This window comes from Crinia signifera, chromosome 4, assembly GCF_055691185.1.
Source record: "Crinia signifera chromosome 4, ASM5569118v1, whole genome shotgun sequence".
Classification (NCBI taxonomy): domain Eukaryota; kingdom Metazoa; phylum Chordata; class Amphibia; order Anura; family Myobatrachidae; genus Crinia; species Crinia signifera.
The window spans coordinates 227,797,381-227,822,098 of record NC_139220.1 but is presented as its reverse complement, the minus strand read 5'-3'; the positions used below and the strand labels follow the sequence as shown (position 1 = coordinate 227,822,098).

Genomic DNA, 24,718 nt, shown 5'->3' with positions numbered 1-24,718 from the left:
CCTAGGTCTGTGTATTATGCTTACGAGATCCATGCTTGCTAGTTAAAGGATAGGGTGCATTCACGGTATATTGGTTTGGCTATGAAATGGTTACTTCTGCTCGGTGTGGCGTACGCTAGAACTTATTGTATCAGATACACATTTGTATGCAGGGGAAATACTGTACGTTGAGGCGTTCTATTAGAGCAAATTTGCCTATCTCTTGCCATGCATATTTCAGACTAGCAATATATTGCTACTTTAGAAAAGCTTCTTCTTAAACTTTTTCAGGCCCAGTCAGAAATCTTTCCAGTGCTGCCCTAGCTCCTGGTAGTAAAGATATGCTCTTAACCAGAGGAAGGAGAATATAACTTGTGCAATCATCCTGGGAAAGACATGAATAAAGAATCAGAGATTACAGCTTAGCCTTGAAGGATTTCTTCATGTGTGATTATAGAGGATTTACTAAAGTGATGGAGTACGCTCAGCTCCCTTATAGTCACATACATATATACATTCCTTCTGCAAATACCAGGAACAGCGTTCTGTACTGTATATCTGACATTTCTCCAACATATGGTCTAAGCTTCCCAGGTGCACTAATTATTACCCCAGCTGTAAGATCTTTGATGACTCCATAGTGTAGTTGTCTGCATTCGTCTGATGTGAGTTTTAACCTAAAGCTTTGTGTGGTATTAGTGACGAGTAAAAGCAGCTTTACATGTCCCAGCAGTGATCAGGTTATAATTAGAGGAGTCCAGAAACACCCTCTTCATACCTCCATATTCATCACCTCTGGAAATAACTGAATAATGTGTTAATGCAATATTTATATTACAAATATAATTAGTCAGCAGTCATATAGTGTTATTTATATAGTATGATATATTGTAAATTATTAAAGACTGTAGAGCTTAGGCAATCAACCTGTCTTTTGGTTATCATAGGTGTATTATGTCAACTGGACTCAGTATATTTTATCGACATTCATAATGTTGACATGAGAATGTATAAGAAAAGCACACTGTTTTCCCCAGCACCCTGAATGATACCATGGCGGGGGAGGCAGCGGGGATCCAGGGCAAGCTCCATTGCCACGGGGCGTGCGAGCGTCTTGTGCGCGGGCCTCCCTGGCGGGGGCCAGCCCCTGCTAAGACTGGGCCGGCTCCATCTTTATGAATACACTCCCAAGCCCTCGTCAAGGCTTCTCTGTGTATTGGGGGTCCCTATCACTATATCTAGGTGTAGGGTGCGGCACCCCAAAAGAATCAGCATAAGCCAGAAAGCCCAGGGCAGCACACCAGTGAAAAAACTATATTGTTAATAAATTAGGGTTAGGAAGCCGAAGCTATGTATATAGAAAATGAAACAAAGATAATTAAATGTAATTAAAATATTAGAGAAATATTGTTAGTGAAGAAACTTTATAGATAGAAAGTGCTAAGTGTTAATGGAATGTTATGGTGTGCCACACTAGAGCCATCCCGCCCAACCAATCCAGGGGCACCGCACCCCACACCTTCGTTACCCTAATCTGGGTTTACGATTAACCAGCAAAGAGCTACCTACCTTTGAACAACCCCATAATGCTTAATGTGGCATATCAGGACCTGCATCTCCTCCTAGAGCACTACACCAACTGTGCAGGTCAGCAAATGCACCCCCCAAAAAAACCTGCACAGGTGCATATAAGTATATGCGAATGCGCAGTACTTTACCATCGGTCCCTCATGCGTACACAAGGGGAAAAGAAGGTAATAGAATCCAGGAAGCCCCTTTCTGTCTATCTGCAGCCACCCTTGTGGGGAGAGATAAAGTACCAATCAATCAGCTACTACCTTTCATTTTACAGGCTGTCTTGCTGCGGTCTTTGAAAAATGCCAGTTGGGAGCTTACTAGTTAGTACTAATCTAATACAGGTTAGGCATGTATAATATGAGTGCAGTATAATGCCCCCGTCTCTGCGCGCTCCCTAGGCAGTTAGTGCATTTCCCAGAAAAGATACAAATGATGACTAAAATACATTCTGTACAAAACAGATCTGGGACAAGGCCATTGAGAAGTACCAATCAGGAGAAAACTGCACAGTTTATTCCATCATAAAAAAAATTTGAGAATATATGGAAATATGAATAGTAATGCAATCACTGTATTCCTATATGCTTCAGTATTACCATAAATGTCTGAGAAATGAGCAAACCAAAACTAAAAAAGTAATTCATGTAAAACATACAACTGTACGATAAGCTCTCTACCTCAAAAGAGAACAAAAAGATTTCCAATGTTGAGGGCCCATGTGGTAAGGGAAAATCTCAAACTCTGCAAAGGTTAAGCCTCCACCACCGGAGCGTTGGGAGGCTCCTAAATATAGAGTTTCTTAAATGGGCGGGTCGAGAGGTAGCCTTGTCTCCTCTACTCAATGTCTGTCTTTACAGCAAGACGTGATCGTGCGGCCAAACTTACGATTGGCCTATCTCCCTGCCGGCTACACCCCCTATACAATGACCAGGCTGCCCCCCTGCCCCCCCCCCCCCCCAACCACACACACACACACACTCAGAAGGTGGAAGAAAAGTCAGGCCCTACACACCTGAATCCCCATTACCCCTTCCAGTCTTGTGTCTGTCTGTGCAATATGGACGATATATCATTCCAATTCACATCAGAATGATATAGCATACAACGAGGAGAAATATGGGGGACACTAAAGATAGGGAGGAGGAAATCGATTGAGACTAAATCCAGGTGGCTCTGGGGACAGCAGCTATATCTATTACAGTATATCATAATATATACTGTAGAGCTGTTTGAAAACTTAAAGAACTATCTGTGCATCCACCAGAACCCAATATATGGGGCAGACAGTGGTATCCGGATGGCTGACAAACAATGTCTAGGTCAACATACATATGCTAGACATGGTTAAAATGTTGATAAAAGCAATATGTCAACCGAGCAATAGCCGGCACAAGATTTTGACAATTCTATAAATTTTTTGGACTATTTCATATTTTATCATCCACGTGGACTCCGAATGTAAATGGTAAAGTGTGTCCAGTTCAGCAGTAGCAGAGCTGTGCACCTGGCCTAAAGTAGATGGATGGGGTACCCTAATTTGGGGATCTATGTTCTCAGTGTTGACATTTTCCAAAAAAGGTAAAAAATGTGTGACTTCGCCTGTCATAGATCAGCTTCTCTGCTGCATGGTGGCAACAGTTGTGTAGAGCAGCAAATTGCTATGACAAATATTTTCATATCAATTTTCTATGTTGGAATTGTAAGGTGCAAAATGAAAAAGAACTCCAAAACAGCTTAATGATGCCGGGGCTGCAAAAATGAATCACGTGTAATCCTTTCAATACAATTTTTTTATATATTTTAGATATCAGTACTACTAAGTGGTTTTCATCATGAAACTTGAACTACAGTGCAAAACATTTAGTAATTTGGTCATTTCCAGGATGTGACGTGTGGTGAGGTCTATTTATGGCTGGTGAGACACTGACTAAAAGTATCAAGGCCAGATTTACTGTACCTCATATGCAGCCAGGGCTGCCGAAAGGTATGCCATCCCCCGGTAAAATTTTGGGTGTGTGGCCAAATCGCGGGAGGCGTGGCCACATCCCGCAATTAGGACACGCCTCCAAAGTGTTTAAGGTGGGTGAAGAAACACTCTAAAGTCCAGGGGGGAGTGTTATTGCCCACCCCACCCCCCATCCACCCACCTCAGCAGCAGCACACACCTACAGCATGTGCTGTGCTGACACACTGTCAGTGAGAAGCTCGTGCTGAGCCTGCATTCAGCATAGCACATGCTGTAGGTGTGTGATGCTGCTGCATGGGAGGGACCGAGGGGGAAGGTATGGGAGGGTTGGACCAGAGCCCCCGTTGGGCCCCTCCAGCAGGCCCAGGTAATTAGTACCCACTACCCCCCCTCTCGGCTGCTCTGTATGCAGCCTGCAAGCAGCAAAGTAATGGACAGCAATCACAGCATTATAGGTGGACACTCCCGAGATAAGGTTACAGGATGCTATCACTGCATCACTTTCATCTCTCTCTGCAGCACAGCAAATTTACAGTTGATACCGCCCAACATATGGAAATCACGTGGCGGGACCCTCGCATGCTCATGGAAAGGGGTGTGGCCTTCCAAAAATTGCCCTGTTTTCATCACTATTAGGGGCATGGACAGCACTTTGTGAGCTGCTGGCCATGCCCCCCGCCTTTATTCATAGGCACCATGCACATGCACAGCGCTCACAAGGGGGACTCCAAATCCCCCCCCCCCCCCCCCCCTGTACCGGGGGCATGCAGGAGAGTCCCAGAAAAAGGGACTGTCCCGTGAAATCAGGACAGTTGGAAGGTATGTCTAGGGGTGTAGGGGTGGCACTTGCTGCGGGGCAGCACAGCATTTTCACTTGCATGAGAGTTCTCCTAGGCCGATGGCCTGATGAAGCCAGGTGACTCGCTAACGATGTATCTGGATGATGGATGATTTTTTTAGTTTGTTGTAACGTTGTTATCTGCAAATTTGGGTACTTGTGTATTATCACGGCACCCATCGCATCGCATACCACTAAATAGGGTATGCGATGCGTGAAAAAGCCAAAATGTACAATTAAATATCGCATTGCATCGCATGCCAGCAAATGGCATACGATGCGATCGCATGCGATTTTTAATTGTACAAGCACCCTGATGGGTGCATACAATGTTAAATGTCCCCAGAATGTTAAATGCCCCCCCATTGTCAACGCGACCCCCACTATCAACGACAACCTGTCCTCCGACCTTTTCATACCTCCACTAACCACGTCAGCGTGGAGCTGATTTTAGATAGTGTGGCGAGCGCAGCGAGCCACCGAGCCCGAAGCGTGGCGAGCGCACCAAGCCCCGCGAGGAACGCGGAATACATGTAAAGTCATCCGCGTCCACTCGGCACGCTTCGGGCTTGGTGGCTCACTGCGCTCGTCACACTATCTAAAATCAACTCCATGCTGACGTTGATAGTGGGGGTATGAAAAGGTCGCCGCCACCGCCGCTCGCCACGCTTTGGGTTGGCGTTAATATTGGGGGTGGAGTTGACAATGGGGGTGCATTTAACATTGTAAGCACCCATCAGGGTGCTTGTACAATAAAAAATCGCATTGCATGCCGCTATATCGCATGCAATGCGATGCATGCGATGTAATAAGATCTACATCGTGGGTGCCGTGATAATACACAAGTACCCAAATTTGTTAAAAAAATTTCTTGTGTAGCAGGCACATAAACTACAGATCTGATACAGAGATGGACGCAGTGCCATGGAGAATATTCCGTGATGATCTTGCAACAGCGGTCACAGTTTGGCTATTCCGCAAAGTAATTCACAGTCAGGGAGCATTTGCTGGCATTAACCAAGGGTGGCAACTCAAGTGCAGGTGTGTGTGTTTTAAGGGTGTGTAACAGCTTATCTGTTATCCCATATTTATCCAATGGTTGCGTCTTCATACACAAGTGATGGATCTGAGATGCCAGCAGCGAGTATTCTTGTACAAATCCTGGCACCTGTAATGTTTGCATACTGTATGCTCGCACCAAAGAAAACATGTACTGGATGACAGCTGTGAAGGCATTGCATCCATCTTTGAATCAGACCCACCATCATATGATAGATTCAGGAAATGGTTAGATGTTTTTGAGGCATAGGCATTAACGCTTCTAGAGAAAGTACCAACAAATCAGCTCCTGTCATTTTTTAAACCAAGCCTGTAACATAACAGTTAGGAGCTTAATGGCTGGTACTTTCTCTCTCCAATCGTTGATGCATAGGCCCTTAATCTATATGACACGTGAAATTACATACTTAAGATGTCAATCAGTGGAAGCCGCAGCTTCGACCATGTAGTGCAAGGGGGGTTTGCTTAGCACATATATTACATACATGATAACATCAGAGGTGCTTTAAGAGTAGAGAAGGCCTGTGTGCAGCCTCCTCTGTTCGTCCTCCTCCTCCCCTCTCGAGGCCGCAGCGCCCGGCCGCCCAGCATAATAGAGTCTGAGCATTAGAGCGCCCAGACTCTAGCGCATGCACAGACCCCCTCTGAATTTTTTTTTGCAGCGGCCATTCTTCCCGCGATTCTGGCAGCACTGCTGCCTTTATTGTGGGACTCTTAGAAAATGCTTATTTTACCTATAACTACAACTATAATCTGCTTCCAATGAAATGAAAGTCAGAAGCACGAGATAGGTTGCATACAAATTGATCTGCACATATGTTTCTTACAGTAACTTGTATATTATGCAGTGCCGAATTTCCCATTAGGCACGTGAGGCACGTGCCTAGGGGCGGCACATGTTTGGGGGCGGCACCTGGATACATGTGATAGTACTGTCAGCCTGAAATGTACTAGTAACTGCAAAATATCCACTGTACGGTACCATATTCCATCCAGGATAGAGTGTAAATGAATAGGACATGCAGATACTGCCCCTGTAGGTTGTCCTACTTCGTAAATATGTATACATGATAAAAAATTTGTTTACAGTTGTTGGCTTTTTATTATTATATTAAATGGGCAATCATTAAATGAGGGCTTATTACTAATCAATAAAAATAATACAATTTGGCAGGGGGGCGGCCATTATTGTTGTGCCTACGGGCACCCTCACCCCTAAATCCGCCCTTGATATTATGTGCTGTTGAATATTATTCTTATACATTTTGGGCTTCTGTAATGCAAGTCAAGCCACAATCTTAAAAGCTCAAAATAAAACCACAGTGAAAGCAAAAAAGAAAAAGGAGCCAGCTTCTGATACAAACTTCAGGGGTGCTTCAGAGAGCACACAATAGCAATGTAATAAAATAATAATGCTGCAGGAGGCATCTGAAGAAGAGACACCTCCTGCCAGCCTTGCAGATCTGAGTGCTGTGTTGCCATGGTTGCAGCCTAAACTTCCTCAGAATGACAGCCGGAACTGCTCTGCCAGTGCCAAGTAATTGATACCAGAAGGCACAGACCTTGGCCTCGGCACCACTGCAAACAGTCATACTTGCCTACTTATTTTTTTCTCTTGTCAAGGAGAAGCTGCACTTCCGGGGACGGAGCTTGAGATCATTAAGCCCTGTCGCCATTACAGTAAAGGGTGCCGGATGGGGTCCCGACAGTCGGGATCCCAACTGTCAAAACACTGACAGCCGGGTTCCCGACGGCCGTCGGCTATTTTCCCTCGTGGGGGTCCACGACCCCCATAGAGGGAGAATAGAATAGGTGCCGAGTGTATCGAGCCACCGTGCCCAAGGCGTAGCAAGCGCAGCGAGCCCTCAAGGGGCTTAGTTGCGCTCACCATGCTGTCTGGGTCCGGCCAGTCAGGATCCCGACGTCGGGCTAATGACTGTCGGACCCCTGTACCACACCCTACAGTAAATGCTGCGATTTGCATCATTTTAGCTCCATATGCTGGTATTTAACAGGTGGCGGCTGAGGGGGGTCCAGGGGCATGCTGTAGGCTTGTTTCCCTGGATATACAAACCTTTGAGTTGTATATCCAGTAAAACAATAATAGAAATCTACCCTACTAAGTTTTTTGTAAATTATGTTATCTATCTTTTCACAAATATTTCAAGCTTAGTTCTACAACCTAATTTGTGTTTGCCTCCTATTTAAATAGCTACAAATAATGAGGTAAGAGCTGTTGATCATGAAAGAAAGGGATTAATGCATGTACTGTATATACATCTTACAAGGACTTTATTTAGACAGCAGCTGGTGGCTGCTCCTGGGAGCAGAACCGGCTACCGCACAGCATAGTACTGCAGGACTTTCCACCTCTAGCCACTTCCCAGATGGGGCATGTCCTTGACATGGAGAAAGCGTGACCAAATCCTTGGGGGCTAGGTATCCTTCTATTGCCTTCAGTATGTAATGAAGGTCAGCAGTAAACAGACATACACCCTAAACTGCAAAGCAATCATGAAAATGTAGTTTTGAATCATGACAGTAGCCCTAAGCCCACCAGTCTTGTCTGTCCCATTGAAACTGGGACTTGGGAGGTATGGGTTCGGTCATACATTTCTATGGTGACTCTGGGTGGCAGGTGCAGGCAACACGAGGGGAGGGGGAATTCCATGTCTAGCAAAGTGTTCTTGAAACAACGGTTTTTGAAAGTGGTACTTATTAATGTGGTACTTATTAATGATGTTTTTATTGTCTCTTTTTAAAGCATTGTTCATGTTAAATAAAATATATGAGCTGACACTAATAAGTAAAGCTTTCAGTGCATATTTTGTTGTTTATTTTATATCTCAACATGTATTGCAAATAATTTTTAACAAAAGAAAAGAGTAGTGGTTTCCAAATCCTGCCCTCAAGGCACCCATGCTGTCCAGGTTTTAGGAATAGCCATTGTTGAGCACAAATGGTTAAATCAAATTGCTCAATCCTGAACATCCTTAAAACCTGCACTGTTAAGGTGACTTGATGATGGAGTTTGAGAACCTTTGTACTAGAGCCTTTATAATGAGAAAAACAACTGTACATTATGCTTACTTAGATGGTGACTTCTACTGGGAAGCAGCATACTGTGACATGAATGAAATTCAGTGTGAAAGTGACAGTTATTTTTCTATTCTTCCATTCTTTCATTTAATACCCGTGTCATGTAGCAGAGAAGATGCAGACTGGCAGATGTTTGATAGAAGAAAGTGATAAGCTCAGGATCCTATCTGCCAACCCTGCTAGCCTGATCACATTAACCAGACAGCACGTAACGTAAATTTACAGATGCTGCTGCCTTCCACATAAGAAGTAAAAGTGCCGTACATTATAAATTGTGGTGCCCTTCACATGTTCGTGTCTGTCTTTATCTAACTTGTACTTCTCCATTATTTTACTAAGTAAGGAGGTGGCAAATGGTTGTTTCCTTTTATTTAACATTCTGGATTTTAATTACACTGATTACAAGCAGTGGTTTCTACTTAAATATAGCAAAGGGGCTGCCACTACAGCCCTGCCAAAAGAGGGGACAGCTGGCAGCCACTGGTCCTGGCCACTGCGCAAACCCCCCACCTTCTATGGACTGCAATGGTTGCAGCCCATAGAAGCTGGATTTACTGCGCAATAATGCAAGGGGTGGCTTCCTACAGCAAGCCAGCTCTCTACTTATCCAAGACTGGCGGTCCCAAAGGGAGAGAACACCTTCAAATGGGACTGCCTTTTGTGTCTGTGAATGACAGGTAGGACTTCCAATAGGAAGTCACTTCCAGTCACAGTGAAGCCAATGCAGTCTCATAGACTTTACCTGGCTTTATGGACACTGAGCTGGGTGGCAGATTTTACCTAGGGGGATGCAGTCCTGCAGCCCATAGCCATTATGCTATTAACTGTATATTGCTATGCTGCATACCCCCTCCCACGACTGCGCCCCCTCCCCCCCCTCCGACGTGCACCTGGCCCTCACAGATCTACAGCACTTCTCGACTCCCTGCCCCATCCGCAGTCCCCTTCCCCCTGACACTCTCACATCCGCAGCACCAGTGGACACCCTCCGCATCACATTTGACACCATTTGCTGTCATTACCAGTGAGGCCCAAAATCACACCTGATCATTGCAACAGCCAGGCCTATCCACGTCACTGCACACCGCCTTGCCTATCTTTAGCCTATCCCCACCACTCTGCCTATTTTCTTTCATTATTGCACAGCGTTTTGACACATTTGCTTTGTTCAAACCTACATCTCGGTAGGTTTTCTTAACTAGCCTTCATTTATATATGCACTATAGGGGCCATTCAGACATGATCTCTAGCAGACGAATTTTGTACTGCTGCAAAAGGCATAGTCGCCACTCACAGGTGGAGGGTTTTTGGCATGTGTTGCTGTACAAATACATGTGTGCCTGTATGACTTCTCTTATTCAAGGAGATTTTTTGCAGCTTCTGCACAGCTCAGGACTTATACTTGCCCACTGCTATTACTTCAGTCTGTTTGTTTCCGTGGCTGGCGTTACAAACCCTCCCTGCTTATGCATAGACACGCCTGTGTTTTTCCTGACACTCATCTTCTATACATGTGACTTAGAATTAACAGTGAGTGGACTGGGTCTTAACATCCTAGGGGTTGTCAATACATGACACCATGTCATTCCTTTAGTATTTTTATATTTTTGTAGAGCACCCTGGTCCCAACACTAATTTCCGGCAGATTTGGGGTTTTAAATTAAACAGAGACTTCCAGAGGCGGCTCCTACCTGAGCTGCTGCTGTCCCCGACATGCTGCCAGGTCTCCACCGTCTAGGACCACCACTACCACCCAGGGTCCCCGCACCCCCAGTCCTGCAGCTCCACCAATGGACACTTCCACTCATTAGTTGATAATTGGGAAGAGGTGGCATCTTTTTAAATGTTGAAAATAAATTTGGACTTCCACCCTTTCTTCCTGTGTTTGGTTGCAATGCTGCCGCCTACTGCTCCTCCGTGTCAGTAATAAATAAGGGGTCACATATCACAGGAAACATAATAACCAATAACAATAACTGTGAAATGATCACCCACCTGCTACCGCACCTACCCTAGGGTGTGGATCAGTTGGTCACCAGCAAGTTGTTAGACAGTCATTAGGTCGACACCGTTAGGTCAACATGCATTTAGGTCGACATGTGTCTAAGTCGACATGCATGAAGGTCGACATGGGTTAGGTCCACAGGGTCATAAGGTCGACAGGGTCATTAGGTAGACAGAGGTAAGGTTGACAGGGTCATTAGGTCAACATGGGAAAGGTCAACAGTGAAAAAGTTGATTTTTTTTTTTTACCTTTATGTCTTAGTGGATGGTAGAGCATGAAATACCGCCTGTCGGCACATGTCGTGTCGACATGGACACCGAAACGTACCACCGCGTCCGCTCGCCATGCTTTGAGCACGGTGCCTTGCTATGCTCATCACACTATTTTATTCTCCCACCACGCCTTAGTGGATGGTAGGGCATGAAATACCGCCTGTCGGCACATGTTGGCTAAAAAAAAAAAAAAAACAGTAAAAAGCCCCATGTCAACCTAATGACCCTGTCTACCTTGTCTACCTAACCCATGTCGATTTTACTGCATGTCCAGCTAAACTCATGTCGACCTATCTGCATGTCAACCTAGTGGTGTCAACCTAATGCTTGTCAACCTACTTGGTGGTGACCCAATGACCGTATCCCCTATTCACTTGCCTTAACACAAGAAGCAGCAGAAGGTGGGAGATGGACAGCAGTGCCTGAGGCAACAGCATTCTGGTGTGACGGGTCTGAGGAGGGCTATTGGGTGCCTAGAACAAAAAAAAACTAAACCAACAATTTTTGATCGTCTTAATTTATTTCTATTTTACACACTATATAAAGTTGATCAGTGTCCCTTTAATATGACAGTGTACTCCATAGTTAAGTGTCGGTTCTCCAGCGTCGCTTTCTCCTAATCTATGAGCAGAAGTGGTTGCTGCAAATCGCAGGCAAGTTTCCTGTTGTTTCACAGATAATAGCTTCTGCTCAAAGAGACAGCTGCACAAGGATGACAACTTCCTGGGAATGAATGTAATATATTTCAATGTCTGTTTTCAAAATAGAAATAATTATACGTTTACCAGTGAAACCCTTTTCTAGAAACACATGTTGTACGGTGATGGATAGCACACTGCAGTGAGAGACGTAGCCCTCTAACATTGGGTGTAATTACAGAGATAACAGGACATAGATGAAAAGTTTGGTCAGATTAAGTATTTACTTTATAGGATATGACTAGTCTGAGCATACTGTAATACACAGTAATGTTGAACACATTTTAGTGCTTTGCGCAATGTAATCATGGGTTTTCCTAAACTCCTCTCCGACCAGAAAGCCTATTTACAGGGTCATCTAATCTGACCAGTTAGTTTCTGCTGCAGTCTGGATTAAAGAGCTCCGCTTTACGGTGGTCATACGGGATGCAGTTAAGATCCCGGCGGTCGGGATCCCGGCGTTCAGAATCCCGACGCCGGAATCCTGACCGCCGAAATGCCGACACTTTCTCCCTCCTGGGGTGTCCACGACACCCCTGGAGGGAGAATAAATTAGTGTGCCGAGCGTAGCGAGGCACCGGGCCCGCTGCGTGGCGAGCGCAGCGAGCCCGCAAGGGGGGGCGATCCACGTCCCCCCCTTGTCGGCATTTCGGCTGTCGGGATTCCGGCGTCGGGATTCTGAACGCCGGGATCCCGACCGCCGGGATTCAATACTGAATCCGGTCATACACATAGGGCAGTATTCAATGCTGCGGGCAAGCTGTGACAGCAAACAGGGCTGCCTGCTCCCTCACAGCTCGTTTTTGGGGCGAGGGGGAAACGGCGTGTGCTTAAACTGTGAGTCTCGCAGCTAAATGCAGCGGGCTCCCTGCATTTGCCACGAGCCTCTGACAGTGAGGATTCCCCCAGAACTTTGAATAGGGTGAGCCGCCGGTGAGAGGGCTACATGGTGATGATCGCTGGTTTTAGGCTGAATACACCCCATACAATTTGAGACCTTTTTACACAATTTTGATGGATCGGGCCAAGAAGTCAGGTAAAAAGTTGCAAATCGTTTGTGTTTCTGCTCCGATGTGTGGTCCCATGTGCTCACAAGTGCTGCACTAAAGTTTGCCGAATCTGGCAGCCTTGACTGGGATCGCATACAATACATGGTATGCATATGGTGTATCTTATGCAATCCTGCCGCCTGGGAAGCTGCAGGGGAGTTCAAGGAAGATCGCATGCGACTTCTTCCCTCGGAGATGTCACAATAGTGTATGGGGGCATTAACTGTTACTGTAGTGTCAGAGGAGAATATACGAACTTCTGCGCTACTGGAACAGGAGACGGGTTCTGCGGGGACTGGTTTATGTGTGTATCTACAGTATAATGGGTGCATTTTGAGAAGTGCCCATAGGCCACTACTCTAAACTTAACTCTCTGCCAAGGTCACAGAAATCACAGCAAAATTGGTACTGGCATTATTTTCACAGAGCTCTGTGCATGCGCAGCAGAGAAATCTCCATGAAAATGGCACAGACTACCCTTTCCCCCAAAGATCTCCCCATGCACAGTTTACTCTGGCACAGTATCATGCATTGGCAATAGAGAGAGGGGCGCAGCGGATGGGATGCTGGTAGTTAGAATACAGATGCCAGCGTTACATTGATCAGGGTGCCAACGCGGGAATTTCCAACTGCCGATGTCCCGAACGTAAAAATGTAGGGTTATGTTTAAGCACTAGTGTGGAACTTAGGGTTATGCTGTGCAGTGGTGGGGGAGGGGGAGGGGGAGGGTATAGGGGTTAGGCATTAGCAGTGAGATATAGGGTTAGAGAGAAGTTGATGGTGGCAGGAGGAAGGTAAGTATACTTACCTAACTCCTGTCGGGATCCATTTATTCCCTCAGTCAGGATGCCAGTGACGGTATTCTGACCACTGGCATTCTGGCTGCCGGTCTTTCATATATATTACAGGGCCATCACTGAGATGATATGTGGGCCCCCTCTCTAAACTAACCCCTGGGCTGTCCTCCAAGCTCTTTCCTGCTTTGTTGTCGAAATGGTCATAGCTTGTGGTGCTTGTTTTATAGGCCTTTTAAAAAAGGTGTTTTAACTTAAATTAATACCATTTAAAGTAATGTGCACACATTTGAAGACCCAGACCCTGGGATCAGGCTCCCCATAATGGATAGTTATTGCATATTTAGAAAATGACAAAATGATGATATATGCAAACTTATAAAAATGTCTACACATACTAAACACAGTATATAGTAGTACCTGCTTCTTCCATCTAGCAGAACAGCTGGAGATCAATGTCCAGGAATACTGTTCTTCAGGAGATCCTCACCCCCTGGCTTCTCTGTAATGGAGCATTATTCCATTGTGGGGTTCTCAGCGGATAAAGCTTGTGTAGTGTATTGAGCAGCTGACTGGAGGGTTGCTGTTACCACCATGCAATCTGCACTGCTGGCAGGAATGAAAACACAAATTACAATATTCTTGCTAGTCATGTAGCAAAGACAGGCTGAATGCAAGTGGAAAATCAGGCTTTGAGTAAAGGAGGGGATTCTTACTATTGATTTTCAGAAACTGATAAAACAAAAATCAGACACACCAAAATGTTCAGCTATTGCTAAATTGTTGTAATGATTGATTTTTTGTGCGGAGTTTAAAATGCTGGGGGCAGGATCAGGCTCTCTAGAGTAGCATCTTTGCCACCACAAAAATAATTGCAGCGAGCCACGTATTCCTTTCCTGAAAATACATGTAGATGAAACAATATTGCTCCTCTAGGATAAATAATAAAAAAATACAAAATAAAAAAAAAGAGCTTGTGAGGTCCAGTTTGGCAGACAAAGATCCTGATTTGCAGTCTGGCTAAAAACTAGCCGGGCAGCCTAATGTTTTCTTGCAAACAAGTTCCCATAGGATTATAGTATATCAGATCAAAACAATGTCAAGGATAAATGTATTAATTATGGTCAAAAAAATAACTGAAGGGTGGGTAGAGAGCTAGATGTGGTCCAGCCTTTTATCTATTGTCGCACCAAATGTACTGTATTGTCACGTGTCCGTGATTCTCCGAAACACTGCCATCTGCTGGCAGAGAGTGAAACTACATCTCATTTTCCCACATGCACAAACACAGAAGGTAGCAGACTAGCTTTTGAAGTTTTTAAGCTTTTGGTTCGAGTGGGCTTACTAGTATTTACAGTGTGTATGTGTATATATATATATATATATATATATATATATATATATCTTTTTGTGGTAAAACTTCTGCGCCTTCAGTGTTGAAATGAACAATCAAAGTAGTGTTACGGCAATCCTTAAAGTGCTTTCTATGTGCGTACCAGAATGTTTCAGGCAATATCACACGTAGAGGTGTCTTTCACTCCAAGGTATTCCTTCTATTTTCAGACTCCGCCGATTGCGTAGGGCATTCGATTGCGTGTGAAATTTCCAGAAGGAGATTATTAGGAGTTTACAAAATATTTGTGCAATAAAGGTGATTCCTTATAATAAAGTGCTTGTGCATGTGCAAGAAAATATTAAGGGTGAACAAACGCCACCTTGTGGCTATCCTTATTTAATTTGCACTCGTGTGGTCACCCTGTGATAAAATACTTTTTGTAAAAACAGGTACTGAACTCACACAAAGACATGCTTATCTGATATATGTCAGCGGGAATTCTCGCGAGTTTCCGGGAGCCCCGCACATGCGCTATAGCAGCGCCCATCAAAGCGTACAATAGCATACCTCCCAACTTTTGACTTGAAGAAATAGGGACACTAAAAGGGGGCGGGGCGTATGCAAATGAGGGCGCAGCTTATGCTAATTAGCCGCAACCTCATTTTCATACGAGAATAGACGCTGTGCGCATGCGCACAGCGTCTATTCTACTAGATTGGGGGGTCTCCCAACTGCCACCCCCCGCAGCGGGACAATGCCTGCAGCGGGTGGGACAGCGGGACAGGACCCGAAAATCGGGACTGTCCCTCTAAAATCGTGACAGTTGGGAGGTATGCAATAGAGCTCTGACATCAGAGCAGTTACTGCAGACGAGCGTACTCCCGCGAGTCTTTGGAAGCCCCGCACATGCGCGATAACAGCGCCTATAGTTAGAAGTATAAGCTAAGTTGCTATGACAACACGGCTGCTTGGCGCATGCGCAATGCACCAGCTCAGACGCCAAGCAATTAACAGAGTTAGCACAGGGTATATATACATCCTGGCTGTATGTCACCTCATCTCTAAACCCCTGAGGAAGTCCCAGTATACAAGGAAGGGATGAAACCGGTCTGGCTGTACACCTCTGCATTCCCGCTGACATATCAGATAAGCATGTCTTTTTAAGTCAAATGTACGGGTCCAGTTTTTACAGTTTTTTTCCCTTATATACGTGTTTGTTTTAAATAAATGTATTTTATGAAACAATATTACGCTATGAGCCTTTCCCTTGGTGGGAGCTTTTTTTGGTTCTAAGGGTCCTGTACTACTCTGGATGGGAAATACATCTGGACAAAGTGATTTTTAGTGTGAGTTCAGTACCTGTTTTTACAAAAAGTATTTTATCACAGGGTGACCACACGAGTGCAAATTAAATAAGGATAGCCACAAGGTGGCGTTTGTTCACCCTTAATATTTTCTTGCACATGCACAAGCACTTTATTATAAGGAATCACCTTTATTGCACGAATATTTTGTAAACTCCTAATAATCTCCTTCTGGAAATTTCACACGCAATCGAATGCCCTACGCAATCGGCGGAGTCTGAAAATAGAAGGAAGAAGGAGTACCTTGGAGTGAAAGACACCTCTACGTGTGATATTGCCTGAAACATTCTGGTACGCACATAGAAAGCACTTTATGGATTGCCGTAACACTACTTTGATTGTTCATTTCAACACTGAAGGCGCAGAAGTTTTACCACAAAAAGACATTTTCACGGTCCTACGGGAATTAGGCCAACTAGAAAACTTTTGCAGACACAGTTTATATCTGGAGTGTTGTTTTTATATCACGTATTTATTTATATATATATATATATATATATAACTTTTTATTTAACATTGTCATTAATACTAGTACTCACTAAGGCCCTTATTCTGGTTGGTGCGGCCAGAGCCGCACACGGGGCTCCGGCCGCACAAACCAATCCCCGCCCACCCTACGGATCGCCACGGCCGTCCGTACACGGACGGCTGGCGATCCGCATAAAAATGGTGGAGGCGTACGCCTCCACCATGGTGGGAGCTGCCCCCTGCATTCGATGGTCGTCGACCATCGAAGGCAGGTCCGCACGCCCCGGCAGCTCCCGCAAGCTGAGACCACACGGACAATCGTCCGTGTGGTAGCTTGTATGGGGGCTGAAAGCTGACATCCGGCGACGTCAGCTTTCCGCCCCCATGAGTTGCGTCATGCCCTCATTACCATGCATACGCCCCGCGTTTGCATGGGAACGCCCATGAAACGCGGGGCGTACACATAGGGAAATGAGGGCATGAAGCCTCTCACGCCCCTATACGCCCCCTTTGCGGCGGACGAAATACGTCTGCGGCGAAGGGGGCTGCACATGCGCAGATTGACCGAATTAGAATAAGGGCCTAAGTGAGGGTTAGCGCTTTTTGTGCACCACACAAACATATATATATAGAGAGAGAGAGAGAGAGAGAGACTTTTTGATTCACTATTTTCATGTTAATTATACATACTGTATTTTCCCCAGTGTGTTGCTGGTGACTAGTGAACTCAGCGGTTATTATATCCAGTGAATTGTGTTTGGAAAGTTGTAGCCTTTGGTGATATTTTGTAGATGTAGAATATTAATTTAACAATTTAAACACGCAAGATTATTTTTCAGAGTTGATTACATTCTTCCCATGGTTTAATATGCATTAAAGAGAAAAACAAAATGAGATACAAAATGAGAAAGCAGCCAAAACAAAATGCTGAAAGCAGCGAGTCCCTAGGATTTTTCTTTGATGCCAGCCCAGCACAAGTGTTTGCTACTCTGGTCATTTTTGATTGACTAGCAGTGAATCCCAGGGAGTCCCCCTGTTTTGATCACGCACCAATAGAGATTAATGAAAAACCTTCAGATCACTACTAATGTGGGGAAAATCTGGCAAATTAGTCAATTCTGTTTTTTTTTTTTTGGCAGGTTGAAGTTACTGGATAGTGACAAAATACTTAGGAGTAGGGTGGCCAATCCCGGGATCGGGATCGGCGGTAGGGTTACCACCCGTCCGGGATTACTCCGGACAGTCCGGTAATTGAAACCGGCGTCCGGAGTCCGGAAGGGTGGCTGCCCCGGACTATATATTGTCCGGGAATTGATCCACGGCCGGCCGGCACCGCCGATATTACTGATGCGGGCGGCCATCTGATCCCCACACAACAGGATGACAGACACTGCACATACCCTGGAAGCCGGCGCTGGGGGGGGGTGGGAGGGCCGCGGGGTGGTGACACACGTCGGACCATCCTATTACTCCTCCTTCAGACAGTGTCTGTGATGTAAGTCGCCGCGGCACTTGCTGGGAGGAGGAGGGAGGCGGGACACAGTCTGAGTGTCATGTCCTCCTCCTCGTATGTCCTCCAGCTCCTCCTGCGGGCTGCGCGGCGCTACGCCGCTACGTGACGTGACTGACACACCTGACCTGACACTTGAGTGCGGCGTGCCTGTGTCGGGTCACGGATGGCGCGGTGAGTTTTGTGGTGCATACTGTCATGTCCCCCACATTGCCGCTGGTCTACCCCTCCTCCACGGTGGGTCTGTGGGGATCAAATGACGCAGTGAGTTGTGTGGCGCAGACTGTCATGTCTGTCATGTCCCTGTCAAAGTTCAACTTCAGCAGTTGCACCGTGGCTGCCTGCCTGCTGTGTGTGTCCCCTCCTGCACAGACTGTCACACTGTCCCCAGACGGGCAGTCCTCTTCTGCGCACTATGCCAGTCACCACCTGCTGGGCGATGTGCCCGCTGGCCTCAGGCCCCCAGCCAACCTCCCAGGCCCAGCCAGCACAGCAGCAGCTACTCTAAATTTACTACTGTGGCCACTGGCCACGCTGGCCCAATACAATATTATGTTGATCATCACTATGGCCCCAGGCCCCCAGCCAACCTCCCAGGCCCAGCCAGCCCCAGCACAGCAGCTACTCTAAATGTACTACTGTGACCACTGGCATTTGGCATTTGCCGTCCCCCTTGGCAACGAGCATTTGCCCTCCACTGTGGCAACAGGCATTTGCCCTCACCCTTGTCAACGAGCATTTGCCCTCCACCTTGGCAACAGGCATTTGCACTCCCCCGTGGCATCAAGCATGAAGGTCCTGGCATCGAGCATGAAGGCTCTGGCATCGAGCAAGAAACCCCAAGCAATTAACATGGAGGTAGGCGGTATTTATATGGCATAATATGTAATAGCCATTACAGTGTATGGTATACCTGTATGTAAAGGGCATTAGGTTGTGTTTGGGATAACGTGTAATGGGCATTAGAGTGTGTGGCATAATGTGTAATGGGCATGTAGTATACTTATGTAATGGTTGTGTGGGACGTATGATAGGTATTCTGGTGTGTTTTTGGCTTGAGCACTGTCCCTGTTGTCCTTAGTTTAAAAAAAATTGTTGAGCCCTGGCATAACTCGTAATGAGCATTATGGCCTCTGGTGCGCACTGTCACTTTCATCCTTCTTTTAAGAAAATTGTTGAGCCCTGGCAAAACGTGTAATAGGCACTATGGCATGTGGTATAATATGGATGTTTGACGTGTAATAGGCATTATGGTGTAAATTTTTGGGCGCGCCTCCGGCGCGCGCTGTCCATTTTGCCCCTATTTTTCTTTTTTTAAATTGTCCACTCATGGCATAACGTGTAATGGGCATCACGGTGTGTGCCATAATGTATAATGGGCATCAGTGTGTGGCATAGCGTATAATGGGCATTACAGTGTGTGACATGACGTGACGTAACGTGTATGTGGCATTACCATGTGCAAAATCAAGAATAGATTTGAAGCAAATGTAAATAAACAACAACCATAAGGGGAGTCAAGGGGCGGTGCTGGGGGCGGGTCAATAGGTGGGCTGTGGGTGTGTCAAGGGGCGGGTCACTGTCCGGGAATCGCTCAACACAAAGGTGGTAACCCTAATCGGCGGGATCCCGGGATTTGGCCTAAAAAACGCCGGGATTTGAATCCCGGGATTGGATCTTCCAATCCCGGGATTTCGGGATTATATGCGCATGCGCATATCTAATGCCGGGCAGCGTCTGAGCGAGTGCTCAGACGCTACCCAGGAGGTCCTGATCCCCAGACTGCAGTCTGGAGCGGGTATGGGCAGTCCGACCTGCGCAGCGTGACCTCTGACCATCACGCTGCGTAGGTCGGACTGCCCATACCCGCTCCAGAATCATCTTTGACCTGGACCGGACCTGGCAGCGTCGGCCGCCCGCCCTCCGGCGGCTCTGCTGCTGCTGCTACCGCCGCTGATGCCTCCTGCTCCCGGCCGCCTACCGCCGCTGACGCCTCCTGCCCTGTCTGCCCTGCTCCCGGCCGCCTACCGCCGCTGACGCCTCCTGCCCTGTCTGCCCTGCTCCCGGCCGCCTACCGCCGCTGACGCCTCCTGTCTGCCCTGCACCCGGCCACCTACCGCCGCTGACGCCTCCTGCCCTGTCTGCCCTGCTCCCGGCCGCCTACCGCCGCTGACGCCTCCTGCCCTGTCTGCCCTGCACCCGGCCACCTACCGCCGCTGACGCCTCCTGCCCTGTCTGCCCTGCTCCCGGCCGCCGTTGTGAGTAAATGAATGTGCGCGGCGGCTGTAGTGGGGGGGACTGGGCTTCTTTGGAGCATTTGTTTTGCCTGAACTGATTAGAGATGCCAATCCCGGGATCCCGGGAATCCCGGGATTGAGCATTTTTCAATCCCGATTCCCGGGATTGAAAAAATGCCCCGGGATTGGCATCCCTACTTAGGAGATTCTCCATTTGTATTAGTGGACATCCAAAAAAGAAACTATGTTCAGCATTGACATTAACTTGGACCTATGCACCTATTTAGAAATAAAAAATATATATTGTACCAGTAATTAACAATAATTATTATTTTTATGTTGGTAGGATATATATCCTCTGTCCCTCTAGACCAGGGCTGCAGGTTGGACATGCATGCTGTAGACCAGGGGTGGGCAATAAGCAGTCCTCCAGCTGTTGATGAACTACACATCTCAGCATGCCTTGCATCAGTTTCAGTATGGCCAAATAGCATAACAAAGCAAAGGCATGCTGAGATGTGTGGTTAATCAACAGCTGGAGGGCTGCTTATTGCCCAACCCTGGTCTAGAGCATGCATGTCCAACCTGCAGCCCTGGTCTAGCTGTTGATGAACTACACATCTCAGCATGCCTTGCCTTTGTTATGCTATTTGGCCATGCTGAAACTGATGCAAGGCATGCTGAGATGTGTAGTTCATCAACAGCTAGACCAGGGCTGCAGGATGGACATGCATGCTGTTGACCAGGGGTGGGCAATAAGCAGCCCTCCAGCTGTTGATGAACTACACATTTCAGCATGCCTTTGCTTTGTTATGCTATTTGGCCATACTGAAACTGATGCAAGGCATGCTGAGATGTGTAGTTCAACAGCTGGAGGGCCGTTATATTGGCCACCCCTGCTCTAGACTGTAAGCTCTTCAAGCCCCTCTTCTCTCGCACTTTAATTACAGCTCTCTTACTCACCTACCATCTATACCCCCATCTCTTCTCAATTGTATTTATTAATTTCTACCTCTGACAACTTGCCCCTGGTAACATGCAGACTGATCCTTTGCTTCCCTACGTCTCAGCTGTATTGTGTACTGAGAATTTTGCTGCTAATTGTTACCTGTGCTCTGTTTTTGTTCTTCAGTTACTGTTATGTTTAGTTCTGTGTGCCCTGTATTGTTATATGTGCTATAAGTACGGTGCTGTGTACCACTTGTGGCGCCTTATAAATAAAATGTAATAATAGTAATAAATAAGGGATAAAATATGGGAGAAACAATCACTGCTGGCCACACCTGCAATTCTTCTGCTCTCTGCCCCGCCGGTGTGGGCTGTACATAATACCCGATTATACATGGGAAGACGTAGATTATATTGCTATATTTGTCTGTCTGTTGGGAATCATTTTGGTACTGCTTTCCTAGCACGGCGCCCGTCTCATTGCTTGTATGCCTTAAGTTTAAGGTACTTAAGGCATACCATCAATGCGATGGACCCGATTTTTTAATCTCATGCATCTTATGTATCCATAAGATGCATGAGATAAAAAATTGTGAGCCCCCAATAACCATTGTTAACGCCACCAGCACTATCAACGCCAACCCGAAGTGTGGCTAGCGCAGTGAGCCCGCGAGGGGCGGTGGTACGCGTCCTCCGACCTTTTCATACCCCCACTATCCACGTCGGCGTGGAGTTGATTTTATATAGTGTGGCAAGCGCAGCGAGCCCCGCAAGGGGACGCGGACTACTTTACTCGCCACACTATATAAATTCAACTGCACGCCGACGTGGATAGTGGGAGTATGAAAAGGTTGGAGGACGCGTACCGCCGCCGCTCGCCACGCTTCGGGTTGGCGTCAATAGTGGGGTGGCGTTAACAATGGGGGGGCCATTTCACCGATGAGGGGGGGTTAGCAATTAAAATTGGGGTTTTGGGGGCTTTTTACATTGATTCCAATGTAAAAATCTCGTTGATCGCATCGATTGCATCATCTCATGCATCTTATGCCGCACAAACACATAAGATGCATGAGATGCTTGAGATATCAGCCCCACACATACAATCTAGATCGTGGGCGCCGTGCTAGGAAAGCAGTACCATCATTTTTATTGACATCAATTATTTTAATATTGTCATTGGCTCCTTCAACACAGATTTTTTAGATTTTAATTTAGATAAAATTTTATAGAACACAGGAACTCTGATATTAGTCCTAGACATATTCAGTATTAAACATTGTTTCTTTTGTCATACACAGGACCAGAACTTTTCAGCTCAAAAAGCTTTGCTGTACAAGCACAGAAGAAGGTTCTGAGCAAAATGGCTACAAAGACAATGGCAAATATGCTTATAGACGACACGAGCAGTGAAATCTTTGATGAGCTTTTCAAAGCCACTAAGGAACATGTGAGGAATAAGAAAGAGGCTCACAAAATCCTAAAGGACCTCATCAAGGTTGCTGTAAAAGTTGGCATTCTGCACAGGAATAATCAGTTCAGTCCAGAAGAAATGGAGATTGTGGAGAAATTCAGGAAAAAGCTCAACCAGACGGCTATGACGGCGGTCAGTTTCTACGAAGTAGAATACACTTTTGATAAAAATGTTCTTTCTGGACTCCTACATGACTGCAAAACTTTACTCCACGAATTAGTACAGCGTCACCTGACCGCAAAATCCCATAGTCGCATTAACAGAGTCTTCAATCATTTTGCCGACGTGGAATTTCTTACCGCCCTTTATAGCCTTGATGGGAGTTGCAGACCATACCTCAAACGGATTTGTGAGGGAGTGAATAAATTGCTCGATGAAAGAGTTCTTTAAAACAATGTCTATTCTATAAGTGTTTTTCATAATGTGTTCAGATAAAAGGCTTTCTATGGACATTTTGATTGCAGGAGTCAGAATAAAGCACAGCAGATGTCTGTATCAGGTGTCAATTTTATTTTGGTCTTGGAACATTTTTTTTGTGTTATGCTCACACAGAATGAGGCCTTCAATCACAATCCGCAATGGTTTCCTTACCGAGTTAGAAGACAAATCATATCATGAACTCATTGGCCAGTTGCAATGAATCCGTTGTCCTGTCAACAACCCAGAACTACTGTGAGAACTGGACCTTATTCTTCATCATTTTTATTTTTTTTAATCAGTTCTTGTAACGTGGCTTTTTTCTCAGTGGTCTTCTTAATCCATGCCACACCATAAGCTTATATACTGTAAACTTTTTGTTAAGTACTATTGTGATGAAAGTATGAAGGCAATGCAATATGCTGTTCTGAGCAGACCGGCAAAAATAGTTTACTTGATTTGAAGATTATTAAATTATATAAGGCCTTAATTTGAAAAGAGTTAAGCTTTGTCCTGCTCATTAAATGAATAACACACCAGTAGGAAATTGATGCATTGCTTATAAGATGACAAATCCATGTCATTAATAGAACCTAAATCCATTAAACAGCGGATACAACACATAATGCTAATAAGAAGACTACAATCTGACTCTCTACACAGAACAAATGTGATAAGCATATAATACTACAGAACGAAGATTAAATACATACTCTATATCTTATATGTAACTTCATTCTATATTGTTACTATATCCTTTTATGGCATCAAAATTAAAACAGCTGGTAAATACAGCCATGACCGCACAATTCTCAAAAAATGTATTTGAAAAGTTTGGGGCATTATGCTGTAAATCTACTGAAAGCAGTAACCGTTCAGAACATTTTCCTGCAAACTATTTTTAAGATGTAGTTTTTCCAGGGCTTTAACTATTACATGACTTCAGCCCTGTAACGCCGAGGACAAAACGCAGAAGTGCAAGGTCCTACACGGAGCGAAAGGAAAAGCTAATATAAATTACAAGTTTTTTCACATGTTTTTAAGCTAGATAGTAGTTCAACCTTTTACAGGATCCCTTAGAGGGGGTTGACTAGATATTAAATATATCAGTTTGAATTTTTCACTTCAATTCCACTTTGGCCTAAATTTCATCAGTTGTACCCCTGGATGGTTTTATCCAATAAATGCTTGTTCAACTTTAATTTAAATGTATTATTGTGTCTGACGAAAACACTTCTAGTAGTCTTCTGATGGGCAGACGTTCCCAAACACCAACTGTATATTGATGTCAAAACATCCCCATGCCCAATACCAACCAGAACAAAACTAAATGGATCATTATCAGCAGGACCATATGTATGGCCAGTGTTCCTAACCCATAGTCTTAACACATACGAGGATATAACAAAACTTGAACTGTACAAACCAAGTGTCTGATCTGGTAATTCTAGCCACAAGAAACTTAATAATGTATTATTAATACTTTAATAGTTGTTGATGTTTCATGCAAGTGACTTATTTACCAGCATTACCATTTCTGTATGGTATACCTTAAGCGTTGTCAGTGTATTGAATTGAGTGAATGATAGACAGACTTCTAGACAAATTTGAAATATTTATCAATGTTGCA

General features: G+C 45.5%; 1 protein-coding gene across 1 annotated transcript in view; it reads left to right on the top strand.

Moving 5' to 3' along the window:
* TNFAIP8L3 (TNF alpha induced protein 8 like 3) overlaps positions 1 to 23,586 on the top strand; it is a 79,401-nt gene extending 55,815 nt beyond the window's left edge. The window contains exon 2 of the mRNA XM_083183910.1: positions 22,499 to 23,586. Coding sequence (XP_083040036.1) covers positions 22,499 to 23,061 — 563 coding nt within the window. The 3' untranslated portion in view covers positions 23,062 to 23,586. The remainder of the gene's footprint in view (positions 1 to 22,498) is intronic.
* The last annotated feature ends 1,132 nt before the right edge of the window (positions 23,587 to 24,718 follow it).